Source organism: Xenopus tropicalis, chromosome 3 (genome assembly GCF_000004195.4).
Source record: "Xenopus tropicalis strain Nigerian chromosome 3, UCB_Xtro_10.0, whole genome shotgun sequence".
Lineage (NCBI taxonomy): Eukaryota > Metazoa > Chordata > Amphibia > Anura > Pipidae > Xenopus > Xenopus tropicalis.
The window spans coordinates 104,228,607-104,245,082 of record NC_030679.2 but is presented as its reverse complement, the minus strand read 5'-3'; the positions used below and the strand labels follow the sequence as shown (position 1 = coordinate 104,245,082).

The following is a 16,476-nucleotide window of genomic DNA, read 5'->3' as shown; positions in this document are numbered from 1 at the left end:
CAAGGTATTGATAATACTTGTGGAAAGAAATTAAATCATTATCATCATGTTAGATATCTGTATTAATGCATGAATAATGTAATTGATTATACACAAATATTATATTGTATACATAATGTTGTTTATATTGACATCACTGTAAAAAACATGAAGAAATCCAAAACATAACCTTTTATGCTGTCACTGACATGAACTATTGATCTAGCCAATATAATATTGTATAATATGTTGGTGCTGCTTTTCTGGGCGTATGCCCATATATAGTTTATATATTCACATGTGTTCTATTTATCATTCTGTGTAAAAAGACAGTGATAAAATAAACCATGATGCATGATGACAAGGCATCTTCATATAAAAACATGTGCTTATCAAGCAGTGTATTAGTTACTGGTAATCCTGTAAAATTCCAGCATAAAAACTAAAGGCAGAGGTCTTCCTGCCACCCTACCTACAGTACCTGTGACCTAACTGGGTGCCTGCCTCGCCCTGCCCTCTCCATGAAGTTAGAGATGAGGCATGTCAGGCATGTTTACATAAATTGCCATAGAGGAGCAGGCCGGGTCGGGCATTGTTTGGGAGATAGGGTCGGTGTGGGTGGTATTTTTCTTGACCCACTAGGTCTTGGGGTGTCAATTGCCACTACATTTAACATAAAAATGTGCTAAGAATGCTTACTTGAATGTTAAAAATACACTTTCCATTGACTTCTGAAGGAGCTTGCTAGGTTTTAGCTGCTGAATTCTTCCCTGGAATTTTCTTGATTTTTTTCGATTGATAAATCTAATAAATTCACTAGGCGTCCCATTGTTTGCACTGTATATTGCGACAGAGATGCCATTACTCATTGGTTTTACTATATATTGTGCTATACATTGTGTTTGGGATGGAGATACCGATTGCTCTCACTGGAAAATGTACCAGGCTAAACATTACCCATTGATCTCAGGGTTTATGTGCTAAGCATGACATAAACCACTGCATGTTTAATGTGCTAAATATACCAGTACCAGCCCTCACTATATAATGTGCTGGGTTTGATTTTACCCTTTTACAGTATAACACTGAAATTGTTTTGATTTAACATTTCTTCTCAATTAACTAATTTGTAAGTGCAATTCTTATTTCTATTGTTAAAGTTGTTTTTTACCAACAGGTGCTGTTCTTGCTGTTGTTTTAAGTATTGAGTGATGCATGATATAATTTTTGGAAATTTTTCTCTGCCTGTAATACATTCTTTAGACATGACTTTAACGTCCAACCTTTCTTCTAAAATAAATGATACTGATAAAAGGCAACACATCAATCCAAGGATAAATATAGGAGGCCCTCAACAAATGTGATGGATAGGAGAAAGTGTTATTAAATAAAATGTTCAGGGAATAGTGCTTAAACAAGATGCAAACATCTCTGAGCGTTTATAAACAATGACCACCTGCTAACATGCTATAATGAAGAAGTCATTCCAACCTTATTCCTGTGCTGCTTGTCACACATCTGAACACTTTGACTTTGGTGCCAATGAAATAAAACATTCTGAGAAATGTATAGTATTTTCTAATTGTTGTGGCCGCTCTTTTCCCTGTATGCCATTTACCATTGTGGGCCAGTTAAGCAGGGAATAAGTAACTTTCCATTTCCAAATATTATGCAATGAAAACCAACACACTAATTACTTTCTCATCTTAAAAATCAGAATTTCAAGAAGATATTTTGCATTTTTTTTTACCTTTTAAAACAGTAAAATCTCCTTGTTTCTTGTCTTTCATAAAAAGATTAATTATGATATCTATGATTTATTATGACGATGTCTACTAATATTAAAGCTTTTCTGCACTTGCATTGTTAAAATATAATTCTTTCTTACACGTTATCATGCGCAGAGGTGTTTCATGTGGATTCACTCTTTCAAATGGCCTAGTTTTTTTTAATCTTTAGAAATGTCTTTTATAAAGAAAATGAACCAATTGTGTTACTTTTTCACTCCTCTTTAAATGGTGCTCTCACCAACATTGAAAAAAATTCCCACATGTCTATAGGCAGCTTTGTCTCACCCACTGACATTGTTCAGAATATATAAACCCCTGACTAGATTATGACTTTTATAGACAGAATGCCATATTCTAGGGAAAAAATAACTTTAAAAAAATGCCTTAAAGGAACAGTAACAACAAACAATATAAGTGTTTTATATGCATGTCAGTATAATGTACTGATACCATGCACTGGTTGTGTTTGCTTTAAAAACACTGATAAAGTTTACAAATCAAAAACAAAATTGTCAGGAAAAGCCAGCACACGTTTTTCAGCCACCATATCTATGATGGAAGGAGAAGTCAGTACTCCCCAGGTGATTAAGAATGACGTTATCTTTCACAGTATGTACATGATTTCTCTGAATCTAAACTGTAAACATATTTACAAGTTCATAATGTTGTTCTCTCTGCAATGAAATCATTAGTTTAATAAAACAGTGTTTCAAAGTGTATGTAGTTTCCACCCAATCATAAATAAGGTATTTTATCACATTATACTTTGCCATTTGTATGATATAATTATTGTAATAGCAGGACGTCTATCAAAATGTGTGTGGAGCTAAGTTCTGCAAGATTGTTTGCTGCCATGCCCTTCCCTCCAAGTCAACCAAACAACAGTCCTATATGTTTCCCACACTTTGGTACAGGTATCGGACCCCTTATCCGGAAACCCGTTATCCAGAAAGTTCCGAATTACGGAATGCCCGACTCCCATAGACTCCATTTTAATCAAATAATTCAGAATTTTAAAACTGATTTCCTTTTTCTATGTAGAAATAAAACGGTACCTTGTACTTGATCCCAACTTAGATATAAATAATCCTTATTGGACGCAAAACAATCCTATGGGGTTTAATTAATGTTTTATTGATTTTTTAGTAGACCTAAGGTATTGAGATCCAAATTACGGAAAGACCCCTTATCCGGAATACCCTTGGTCCCGAGCATTCTGGATAATGGGTCGTATACCTGTATTTATGAATTAAGCAGAAACACAGACCCTTCTACTCCCTGCTTTTTTCTACGTATATAGATAAATGCACACTCCAGTCTGTCAAGTTACATGCCATGAAGACCAGGTGAGGATCTATTATGCAGATGGCTTGCACTCTTTGCTTTTAAACTACTAGAAATGCTCAAAGATTAAATAAAATAGGATAGTTTTGCATTCAAATTGGATTTATGGCAGCTTAGTTAACACTAAGAACAAGGTACTGCCTTATTATTACAAAAGCAAGTCAGTAAAAAAATGATAATATTCACTATTCACATATTTCTGTGTTCTGTATAACAGGTTTCTTAATAATAGTTTATATACCTGTACAAATATACAGCAACAAAGTTCTAAGACCAGTGGGTGAAACAGTTCTCAGAACTGCTCTTAAACCCACCTATTAAAAGTTGTGACCACCATAACCTTGAATGTTTTAGGCATATTTGATCTTGTACATAGTAGATGGTCCGTGCTCAGTATAGCTTGCAGTATCAGATTGATCATTCAGATACATTATTGATTTGTGTTCTTAACAGAATCCTGGAGGAGCGCCTTCTTTGTGTTCAATTGCAGTATTTGAAAAGACAAATATAATATACAAATTAAATAGTCAATTACAATTACAAATAACATTGGTTTAGACCAGGGATCCCCAACCTTTCTTGCTTGCGAGCCACAGTCAAATGTAAAAAGACTTGGAGAGCAATGATTGGCTATTAGGTAGCCTCTCTGCACACTATCAGCTTACAGGAGGCTTTATTTGGTAGTAAATCTTGTTTTTATTCAACCAAAACTTGCCACCAAGTCAGGAATTCAAAAATAACTACCTGGTTTGGGGGCACTGAGAGCAACATCCAAGGGGTTGTGGTGAGCAACATGTTGCCCATGAGTCACTGGTTGGGGATCACTGGTTTAGAGCGTAAGTACAGTATAGTGCTTGTATCCTATGGTGACAAGTAGATATTAGTAAGCAGTCATTATTGTTGGTTTACAAGGGGTTGCAGCAGCTAATGGGCCAAAACATTCCTAAAGCAGCTTTAGTCTACACAATGCTATAATGAATATTGCAGGAGGGCTGTTCAGCTAAAGGCTGGATGTGGCATTTTAAGGGAATTTTTACAGAGCCCAGCATGCCTAAGGAGCCCACAGACTTTTGTCTTATACAGTATAATTTATATATAATTTGGTTTTCCACAAACATCTGTTATACCAGAAATTCCCCATGCTGTAGGAAAAGGTTGCTATCTATCATAGTGTTTGTAAGACAACATTCAAGGAAGTGAGTTGTATGAACTAGAATTAGATATTTGTGTTTAATGAAGCACATTAATGCTTATGAACTGTGATTAGAAGATGTTTAACTGAACAATAATATGTTATGGGAAATAAAATATACTCTGTGCAGTTTTGCCTTTTGGTTCAGGCCAAGGACCATTATACCAAATGATATTGTTCTTTTTTTAACATTCCTGTTACCCAAATTATATTGTTGTTGATTGAGAGGCAGCAGCTTTTCACAATTATTGCAGTCATTATTTAAAGGTTCTTTTCCATCTATTTCCTGTTATGATCAAACAATAGGTTCCAAAATCTGTGTTTTCTTTTCTGGTGATACATTTTTCCGCAGCTGACTTCACTTTGGACCCACAGCTAAATTATTTTGCCTTGAAGAGATCAAACCAAAAGCACAAGCACTATTACTATTGAAATAGACAGTACAGATTTTAGGAAACATAATGTTTATTCTCTTGTATTTCTATTTTTTTCCAATCTGGAAATGATACTGTTTTTCTTGGCTATACAATCTTTGCAGTACTGTGACTGCGACTTTTATAAATGAGATGCTCAACAAAAACGTTTTGCTCAGTGTGCTTCACAATAAAGCCAGTTCTCTAAGCTAATGTAACATGGAAAGGAGTCGCCAGCACTTAGTCTAACCCATGCTGTGGCATTGACCAGCTACTAGAAGCACCCTTGTGCCAGCGCTTGGTCTAACCCACATTCTGGATTTGACCAGCTGCTAGATATGGTAAAAAAAAACATTATTTGTACACAAAAAGGAGAAACATTGCCAGTACATGCTCAATCTAACCAAAGCTGTGGCTAACCCATGCACTAAGCCAGGGATCCCCAACATTTTTTACCCGTGAGCCGCACTCAGATGTAAAATGTATTAGTGAGCCACATAAGCATGAAAAAAGTTCCTTGAGGATTCTAAATAAGGGCTGTGATTGACTATTTTGTAGCCCCATGTGGACTGCTAACCTACAGGATGTCTTGTTCGGAGTAACATAGCTTTTTTGTGCTTCTAAATTTGCCTCCAAGCCAAATATTTAAAGGAATACTGCCATGGGAAGACATGTTTTTTTTTCAAAACACATCAGTTTATAGAGCTTCTTCAGTAGAATGCTGCATTAAAATCCGTTTTCTAAAAACTTATGTTTTTTTATATTCAGTTTTGAAATTTTACATGGAGCTGCCATATTCTTCATTTCCCAGGGTGCCACAGCCATGTGACCTGTGTTCTGATAAACTTCAGTCACACTTTACTGCTGTGCTGCAAGTTGAAGTGCAGTTCTAATGTGTAGCGTTGGCTTCTGAAAGCTCAGACTCAGGCACAATGCACTGAGATGGCGCCTACACACCAATGTAACAATCTAAAAAAATACATTTGTTGGTATTAGAATATCATTTTAAATGGAAGAGTGAATTATTTGCTATGTAAACTTAGAAATAGTGTAATTTAGAAATAAAAAGTACACCAAAAAAAATCCTTTTAAAATTTGGTACCTACTTTGAGGCCACTGGAAGCAACATCAAAGGGTATGATAAGCAATGTGTTATTCATGAGCCCCACATTGGTGGTCACTGCTCTAAGCTCTATGTGACCTTCTTTTAAATGTAGTCGGACCTATTACTGAAACCTTGCTGCGGGGAAGTAACTCATGGTACAAATTCAGGAAATAGTTTAGATTGGTCTAGTGTGTTAGAATAATGAAAGCAAATATCTACTTGGTTATTTGCCTGGGTCACATCTGCATCCATATTAGTTAAGCAACCTATAGAATTTTTATATATATATTATAATACTTATATTTAGGTATGGGATCCCTTATCTGGAAACCCGTTATCCAAAATATTCAGAGATATGGAAAAAAAACATGTCCCATAGACTCCTTTTTAAGAAAAAAATTTAATTTTTTAAAAATTATTTCCTTTTTCTCTGTAATAATAACCTTGTACTTGATGGTAACTAAGCTGCATGATCCTTATTGGGGCAAAACAATCCTTTTGTGTTTATTTAATGTTTAAATGATTTTTAGCAGACTTGTAATGCAATTTACAGAAACATTACTTATCTGAAAAACTCCAGGTCCCAAGCATTCCAGATAACAGATCCTATACCTGTACTCCTAATATATTCAACTTCATGTAAAATATTAGGCATTATTAGAGTCGCACTTTATGGCAGACTTTTCTATTTTATAGCAATTATCCAGAGAGGTATGTGTTATATCTGAACTAACCATATGTCAGATAGGATAAATAATTCCATTGGCCTGTCAGCTATTTCCTTATTATATACTGCTCACTCTGCCACATTACCACTGAATATTAACAATAATAGTCACAGTCGTCAAAGCAAATAGTGAATGTGTGCAAGATGTATGATGTCAACAATGGTTGCATTAAACTTGAATCAAGAATATGCTCAGGCCGCCTGGAACGTCTGCTTCTAATATCACAGTAAATTATAACCATTTGCACCTTTGTGATTCATCCACAACAGAATCACATACAGTAGCCAATTCCTTCTACTTTGAAACATGGAGTAAATACTATTTTCTTTTCCACAGATGGAGAATGGCAATTGAACTTTAATTTGGATGACCTGATTCAAAAGGCTAGAGAGACCTACCATTCATCAGTGCATGAAGTTAAAGATGTACATGCTACAGAGGTACAAATATTATTATCATTATTATTATTATTATTAACATTTATTTATAAAGGGCCAACATATTCCGCAGCGCTGTACAATAAGTGGGTTTCATACATTGGACATACAGAGTAACAAATAAAGCAATCAATAACCGATACAAGAGGTGAAGAAGGCCCTGCCCAAAAGGCTTACAATCTACAAATATACATATTATATGTTGTGAGAGAGTCACCAAGAGATATTTGAAGTCTTTGGAGTATAATATAATATATAGTATAGTATATTATTTGGAGTTGTGGATTTTATTGAAGATTACATAAGGTAAATGACCCACACTAACAGCTTTAGTAGTATGCCTAGCAATCTAGTTAGCTAAGCACCTCAAATCCAAAGCAGTAATTTGTAGTTAGATGACAGAACCACGATTTCAATATGATACCAATTAAGTTTGCTCAATTTCTTTTTCGCAGATGGGTTGCATTAATAGAGATAAAATCTAGCCAAGATTCGGATTACAACTTTGCACCAGAAGTCATTACAAATATCCAAAAAAAACACATTTTATGACCAATAGGCTGCCTACCAATATTTATTAGCACATAACTAGTTCTTTGGTGAGAAATCAATCAACATTTTTTTCAGAGATCTAGCTTTATTTATTGTAAGTGATTCTGTGAATAGATTTTATATTTGGGAAGAGTCTATAGGTCAGACCCTCAATGTCCTCACTTTATGTTGTTTCATATGATACCTTTTAATAAAAAAAGTGTACCTTTCAACACCCACTCCATTCCAGCATCAAGCTTTCTCGTGGGTTGCTTAGCATTTATCTTGTGGTACAATCTAAATAGCCGTGACAGATTGCACTTCATTAGAAGGGGGGTGCTCTGTATTTAACAGGAGTGGCTGGGTAGGTAAGAGTGTTATGAAGAAGTTAGTTTAGAGATGTGCAATTGGAATGCAGACACCACAATACAATCTTTATATCTTTTAATCTATATCTTTATATTAATGTATATGTTTAATCTTCAATCTTTAATCTTCATAACAGATTGTACCTCAAAGGAAGGGGGTGTGCTGTACTAGGAAAAAGAATGGCTAAGAGGAGTATTTAAACTAGAGAGGGTGGGTGGCTAGTTATGTGTGTTATGGAGAAGCTAGTGTAGATAGAGCTGTGCAATTAGAATGGTGTAATTGGGGTACATGATATACCTGTTGAGGAAGCCCAGCTGTTGCAAAGAGATCTCTGTAACAGTAATAGTATAGCTCTAATTCTCCAACGAATAATGTAAATAGACTGAAAAGTAGTCATCTTAGCTGTCTGCTTGTGTATATATAGATTATATATGTGAGTGTATTGATAAGTCTTTATAGGTATGTGTGTGTATAAATTACCCTTTTTACACAGCAAATAATTCACTCTACCATTTAAAATTGTATTCTCGAACCAACAAATGTATTTTTTAGCTGTAATATTGGTGTGTAGGCGCCATCTCACTGCATTGTGCCTGAGTCTGAACTTTCAGAAGGAGCCAGCACTACACATTAGAACTGCTTTCAGGTAACCTATTGTTTCTCCTACTCCCATGTAACTGGAGGAGTCCCAAGTTGATCTTGGATTTCTACTATTGAGTGCTATTCTGATATCTACTGGGAGCTGCTATTTTGCTCCCTTCCCATTGTTCAGCTGATTGGCTGCTGGGAGGGGGGTAAAATCACTCCAACTTGCAGATCAGCAGTAAAGTGTGACTGAAGAGCACAGGTCACATGGCTGTGGCACCCTGGGAAATGAAGAATATGGCTAGCCCCATGTGTTTCAAAACTGAATATAAAAAAAATGTATGGCTGTTGCTATTTACTGCATGCTGATTCTAACTGTTGAAAGAATGTTAAGTAGCAAAAGGTATTCTTTCTATACTCTACTAACCCAAGTGATAAAAGAATATTGTAGAGGAAAGGCACCACGCTTACAGGACATTAGATTAAAGAACCTTACGTTTTCTACCATGTATATCAGTTGGGCACATCTCCCCCACCCAAACCACACCATTTGTACTGCATATATCCCCTCCGTTCAGCAGCATCATCACATTTTCCTAAAACAAATGGCAGCTTTTTACCTGGCAGCCATTTTCCCTCTCACATTTTTAGTGACATTTACTGATCTGCAAACAGCACGTCTGCTGTAAAATTCATGCAATGAAGAATGCAGGCTTACATAGGCAGAACTTACTTATATTAAAAGTGCTGCTTGGATTGTGCCCTGAAACACTTTAGGTTTAGAGAAAAAAAACATGTATCTCCAGCAGAGGGCACAGCAAGAGCAGAGTTTCTATGGAAATCAGGAGTGTCATCTCTTCATTGGCTGCTAGTCTGGAGGTCATGTTTGGTAACTTGAGTTGAGAAGAACAAAGTCAACTCCTATGGTAGGGGGCTGAGTGGGTTAGAGGAGGAGAAGAAATCCCAAGTGATTAGGGGATATTGCAGCTGGAGTGGCGGGTGCTTAAAAATTTCAAAGAGGCTGTTCACTGATTAATTTTTTTGTGGGGGGGGGGGGTTTAAATGCCCTTTAAAGATACATTGTTTGGTTCCGCATTACAGCACTATCTGATAAGACAAACAGCAGAATCAAGTACTCTTATCTGAAAGGCTCATACCTTAATTACACAGTTGCCTGGGGTGGTCTCTGTGAACTTTTATGGGCCAGAAAATAACGCGGCAAAGATAAAAGTTTAGTGACTATAAATGGCTGCATTACTTCGCCTTAAGTTCACCTTGAGTAAATATATAAATATACGAATATTAGTTATACAAATGATTGTATATTTATGTTTATTCCTTCTGGTTATGTAGTGTGCTTGAAATTTTGTATTTTAGAACTGTTTATTGTTTTGATACTTCTGCTGTCCTTTACTTTGTAAAAATTGTTTGGGAAAGATAGTTGGGTATTGAATGAAGGCTTTAGTAGAAAAAAGAGGGAGTAGAAGCACAGTTAGCTGTGAGGAGGCGTGTAGAGACTTATTGGATGAAGAGTCTGTGACAGTTCCTTAGCCATGGCATTTGCACTGTGAGGAAATCATGGTTATAGGGTGCTCATTGTTTACATATAAAAAGTAAAGTCTAGAACTTAGTTCACTATGGAATTTTTATGCCACTTATATTAAAAGTAGAAAATGTGTAAGAAGGGTTAGTTTTGTAATTTGTATTCATATATTTTGTGATAAGATCCAAATATTAAATTGAAACTGCAAAAAGTACACTTTATAAAGCTGGGGATTTCATACCTGCACGCTCAGTTATACATAAAAGCACAATCTTTATTGGAACAAGAAATAAGACTCCTCCTGACGAAGCCTGGTGGTGATACGTATGGAGTATGGCGCCCCCCCAGCCCACGCTCCCTGGTTATAGACTGCCCAACACATATCTGAGTATTGATTCCTTTTTTTGGCGGTCTACATTGATGAACCATTTTGGCTAAATGTATTTATGTAATGGATTTGTGACTTTTGCTGGGGCTGTTCCTTTATAATTGGGTGATACTCTATTTGAATCTGGATGCAACCGGGTGTCTGTGAACCATATTGTTCCAATCCCAGTAGGGCTTTACACTTTGTACCTTTGCAAAAGTGGGGGCGGTTTTGAATTATGGGCTTATTTGGGGGATGTTGATTGATTTAAATGGGTTTAACCAAGTCTTATTCCTTGTTCCAATAAAGATTGTGCTTTTATGTATAACTGATTGTGTGTTTCAGGGTCTGAAGCCATAGCTCTGGCTTGTGGTGGTTCTGCTATAGGTATATTATACCCTGATTGCACCTCTTATTTAAGTTATGATTGGGTGCTGGTGCAATTGCCTATTTTTCTTTCTTTTTGCAGGGATTTCATACATGTCCAAAAGTCTTCAAAACTCATATCTAAGTATCCACACAGAATGTTAATGAAAGCATTGAAATTTATGTTTTTATTTGTTTATTTTGTTGTTTTCCAGTCTCACTGTATTGGTCCAGGACCAGAATTTCATCATGTACTCTTTAAACTTGGAGGTCATAGCCCACTAATATCCAACTACCTGAAGATGCATAAGTTGCCAGGTTGTGAAGAAGAAGGTCAGAATCATAAAGTAAAGCATGTTGAAATATCTCAGTTACCATATCCTTTTTGTGTTGGTGAGAATCAAATTCTAATAAAATGTCTCTAAAAACCTCTGCTGGAAAGTTGCTTTTGGCACTTAAAACATATTTGACTTCAGAAAGAAAGTTTTTTAAGGGCTTGTTCACATTTGAATTAACTTTTAGTATGATGTAGAGGTTGATTTTCAGAAACAATTTGCAATTTGTCTTAATTCCTTATTATTTGTAGTTTTCAAATTATTTAACTTTTTGTTCAGCAGCTCTCCAGTTTGGAATTTCTGGTCGCTAGGGCCCAAATTACCCTAGCAACCAGTGTCTTGAATGAAAGACTAGAATATGGACAGGAGAGCACCTAAATGGAAAGATAAATAATACAAAATGACAATAACAATAAAAATGGAGCCTCACAGAAGCAATAGTTTATTGGGGTCAGTGCCTCTCATTTGGAAACTTGAAAGAGTCAGAAGATAAATAATAAAGCCCCAATGAAAATGTTTTGTGTTGTAGAAAAGATATTCTCGATTCAAAGAGTCTATTATGGTTGACTCTTTTTAGAATTTCGGCAATGGTTGTTAATGATATGGCTGTTGATATCCATCTGGAGGCTATAGCTAGCCATGGGGCCGTGATTATTTGATTAAACGGCGCCTGAATTTTTTATTACTATGGCTTTAAATATTAAAAATGGATATGTATTGGTATTTTTTTTACTTTGAATAGCCAAAAACTTTGTACAAGAAGACACTATTGCCTTTTGTTTTTGTTTTAAAGTAAACCCCTTTATTTTTTCTGCTAAATACTTTTTGGAGCATAAATCTATTTTAGAGATAAATCTGGTTCATATAAAGCACAAAACAGTTAAGTAACTTGAAAGAGGGCTTAAATAGTATAAGGATTGTGTGGCTTCTTGTGAAATTTGTATTTCTGTTTTGGTAAATTGGTATTACTATGAGTACTCCCTTGTGTTTGTGCACCAGGTATTTCGCATGCAGTTCATCAGGATGTGAGGAACCAGCCCTTTGTCTGTCTACACAAGGTTTATTTCAATTTGACCTTGTTCCTATCCTTTGTTCATGTTGCCCCTGAATAAATATTCTGAATTTGTGCTGAATGTGCAAAAGAACTATCCTGCTTGTAGGCCATCCCACATCACACAAGCTGTTACACAGGAGCACATACACATGTACTTTTTTAGAAGTGAAATGAACCTGAGACTGTATACAAAGTTTCTGCTTAATTTCCTCTTAGTCCCAGTCTGGATTATATTTAGATTTTTATCACCAAGTGACCTAATATCATTAAGTGACCTGAATACATTAGGATTGACACAGACTGGTTTGGCAGCTATCAAAAAAATGCTGCAATTAGAGCTGTCACTTTACTTAATAAGTCAGAACATTAAAACTCACATTGGAGATGGATGAATATGAAGCTGAATAGGTTTTGGAAAGGCACTTATTTAGCCATTGATGGCATGTGTCCCAGTGTGGTTATCCATGCAGACGAGACAAACAAAATCTAAAGACAGAAATGAAAGCTTGAGTAACAAGATGACTACATACTCATAAAAGTAACATTGCAAATGGTCTGCCAAACACTGTAAATTAGGATCATTATTTTTGCACACAATGAGACCACCAACAGAGTTGCAATAGTCTGTATTATGTAATTCAAACAAATGAAAATTGTTAACTAAACACAGTCTTTCATTGTCTTTCTATAAAATGTTCTAGGTGCATACAAAATTATCAGAACATAAAAAGCCAGTACAGATAAATTTCTAAAGCACAATAAAAACATATATGATCTTAAAGAACAGCAAATATCTGTTCCAAATCAGTTTTTATTTCAGCTTGTAGAGTTTGGTATTAGAAAAATTTATTTCAAATCAAAATAATAGAACAGGTATAGTACCTGTTATCCAGATGCTCGTGGCCTGGGGTTTTCAAGATAAGGGGTTTTTCCATAATTTGGATCTCCATACAGTAAGTCTACTAATAAATCATTTAAACATGAAATAAACCAACTAGGATTGTTTTGCATCCAATAAGGATTAATTATATCTTAGTTGGAATCAAGTACAAGGTCCTGTTTTATTATTACAGTGAAAAAAAACCACATTAGAATTATTTGCTTAAAATGGACTCTATGTGAGATGGATAACAGGTTTCCAGATAATAAATTCCATACCTGTACAGCAGGGGTCCCCAACCTTTTATACCCGTGAGCCACATTCAAATGGAAAAAGTATTGGGGAGCAACACAAGCATGGAAAAAGTTCCTTGGGGTGCAAATAAGAGCTATAATTGGCTATTTAGTAGCCTCTATGTGGACTGGCAGCCTACAGAAGGCTCTGTTTGGCTTTACACTGGGTTTTATTCAACCAAAACTTGCCTCCAAGCCAGAAATTCAAAAATGGGCACCTACTTTGAGGCCCCTGGGAGCAACATTCAAGGGGTTGGGGAGCAACATGTTGTTCACGAACCACTGGTTGGGGATCACTGCTGTACAGGTATAGGATCCCTTAACCAGAGCCAGTTATCTAGAAAGCCATGAATTACAGGAAACCCTTCTCCTGTAGAGTCCATTTTAAGAAAATATATTTAAAAATGATTGAATTCTAATAACACAGTGCCTTGTACCGGTATGGGATGTGTTATACAGAAACCCATTTTCCAGAAAGCTCTGAATTAGGGAAAGTTGATTTCCTTTTTCTTTGTAATAACAAAACAGTACCTTGTGCTTGATACCATATAATTAATCCTTACTGGAGGCAAAAACATTCCATAGGGTTTATTTGATGTTTAAATTATTTTTTAGCAGCCTTAAGGCATGGAGAACCAAATTCCAGAAAGACCCCTTATACAGAAAACCCTGTGTCGCAAGCATTCTGGCTAAAATGTTCCATACCTGTATTAGATCTTAACTAAGCTGCATGAATCAACATTGGTGCCAAAATAATCCTGTTAGGTTTATTGAATGTTTTGCATGCAAATCAAGTCTTGGAAAGTTCCTGGGTGGGCCCTAAATTGTAATATATGATTATTTTCACCAAATCTTGGCCTCCAGCCTGTTCCTGACTATTCTAATTGCTGCCTAACATAACCATTGTCTGTTTTCTGACTACAAGTTTGATTAAATCTCTGGATACTGAATAATAGAACTCTGGCTCTTGTCCAGTGTCAAGTCTCTTTCTTAGCCCTTACTACTGCTGTGTGTGAGCCTTTCATATGCATAGTTAAAGAATATGTATTTCTAAGCAACTCTTTAGTGTATATTCAGAATAATTACTAAGTGCCAATGGTTTTAAAGTTATTTGTAAATATACTTGATATTGAAGCAGTGTCTGTCTGGCTATACTCTGCACTCCTGGCTCTGGCTTCTGAAACAGGAGCAAGCCAGCTGATTAAAGCTGATTTAAAGACCTAAAGGAGGCCTGACTTTTTGTACATTGTTTTAAGGGTCAGATTTGGAGAATGGAAAGGGATAAACACTGCTTTCAACTGCAATTCCCTTTACAAATAATTTTAAAACCATTAGAAACTGTTGAAAATGATTATTTAGAACTACAATTTTTTGATAATTTAGAACTACAATTTTTTTCATTATGGAACCAACCTGGACCCAATACACACGATTTTTAACTTTTCTGAAGATACACTTCCAACTGATTACTCTGTCATCTAAGTTATTTCTTCATAATTTGCTAAAGATTTAGAATCACAACAAAATCTAAACTGTGACCATTACATTTAAAATAAGTTTTTTTTTATTAATTAGTCCTTTGTACTATCAACAGATATTAACCATAACTGTATCTGATTATCTAACTTGACATCTTTTAGTCAGCAATTGTAGAACTACTCAAGCTACCCGACACATGCTTGGGAATACTGAAGTCTGCTCTGGTGATATGTGCAATAAAGGCTATATGCATTTTTCCCAAAAAAAACCCCAAAAAAACAATGTCAATAATGTTTTGTGTTTTGGAAGTTAATCTTGTTTAGCCTGCTAGGAGGTAACAAGTGACCCCTTAGGAAAATTAAGGAAAGGGGGGCTGTTGTGAAATTGCTGTTTGACTTTTTAAAAACATGTTCATTGAATTAAGACTTTTCATATTCTATTAGATGAAATAGCCATGAATATCCTATAAATGATATATTTATAAACAGTGCTCAGTGATGTCATCAGTGCTATGTGATGTTATTTCTGTCACATGATTCATTAAAACTTGTGTATTACAAGCCTTTGGCCTTGTGCTTTAATACCGGTCATGGAACTCCAAGGTGACTTATTATATCCTTTTACAATAGGGGGTACTTTACTTACTATATACTGTGGACTCTTCTGTGACTCTTATGATATGACAGGCTATTTTAGTTCATTTTGGTGCTGAGCTGTCGTTGCATTACGCTTCTACCGCCCTTTGTGAAAGGGTGAGCGAGTGTGAGGTCAGGTGAAGGGGGTAGCAAGCAGGAGCAGTGTCGAGAGGTACTTAAATTGGGTACCAGTATCTCTTAGCTCAGGTCTGGTGATGAAGCATTAGCTACCCCATGCCACCCTAACATTTCATTTGAAATTTGCTTAAAGCATGCTTTAATATTTTTGATATTTTTAGTTGGCATCAATTAATTGGTTATTGATAAGCAATTGTTCTTATTTTTTTTTTGTTCTTATTTTAGTCAGAAAGTTTTAAAAATGTTGAAAAAAATAGATATTACATTGTATAACTTACAATTTTTATTCTAAAATTATTATACTTGAACTAAAAGTTTTCCTTGACCAGAAATATATTACGCCAGTTGGCCCAACCTATCAGGATATTATTAAGGAAACTCAAAAACTCAGGCAGAGTCTAAAGAAAGATTATGCAATGTAAGATCCCTTCTTTATCAGTAATCTTTACACACACACACGTATATAGAGGGTGAATATGTTTTATGAATATGAATCGGACTAAAACAGTTTTCATTACTGTTCTTTTTGCAGGTTGGAATCTAAAACCCAAAATGAAATTGCTGAAGTACAGAAACAAAAGCAGAGAGTTAACTTCCACATTAACAAGTATGTAATAAACATGGAAATTCTACAGGAAATAACCAAAATTGTTTGATATGTGTGACTTTAGGCATAATTTTAATCTGAAAATAATGCCCTCTAATCTGTAAAAAGAAAGTGTATAACCTTTTTTATAATAGACATTTAAAAGTATTCATACTTAGGGCCATTGTTTTTACCACCTAAACCAAGTACATAAATGAATGCGCATTGTTTGAGTATGGAAAGCATTGAACAAATTGGCACGGAATTCCTACAAGCACTTTCCTGTTTTGCTCTATGGAAATAAAGGTTTTATTTATCTATGTATGA

At 35.4% G+C, this 16,476-nt stretch overlaps 1 protein-coding gene across 3 annotated transcripts in view; it reads left to right on the top strand.

Moving 5' to 3' along the window:
* Positions 1-16,476, top strand: part of fam227b (family with sequence similarity 227 member B) — a 133,696-nt gene that overhangs the window by 103,837 nt on the left and 13,383 nt on the right. For all 3 annotated transcript variants that reach the window (XM_012959482.3, XM_004912606.4, XM_031899198.1), the window contains 4 exons: positions 6,888-6,991; positions 10,965-11,125; positions 15,904-15,981; positions 16,096-16,170. In XM_012959482.3, the coding sequence (XP_012814936.2) occupies positions 6,888-6,991; positions 10,965-11,125; positions 15,904-15,981; positions 16,096-16,170 (418 nt within the window). The remainder of the gene's footprint in view (positions 1-6,887; positions 6,992-10,964; positions 11,126-15,903; positions 15,982-16,095; positions 16,171-16,476) is intronic.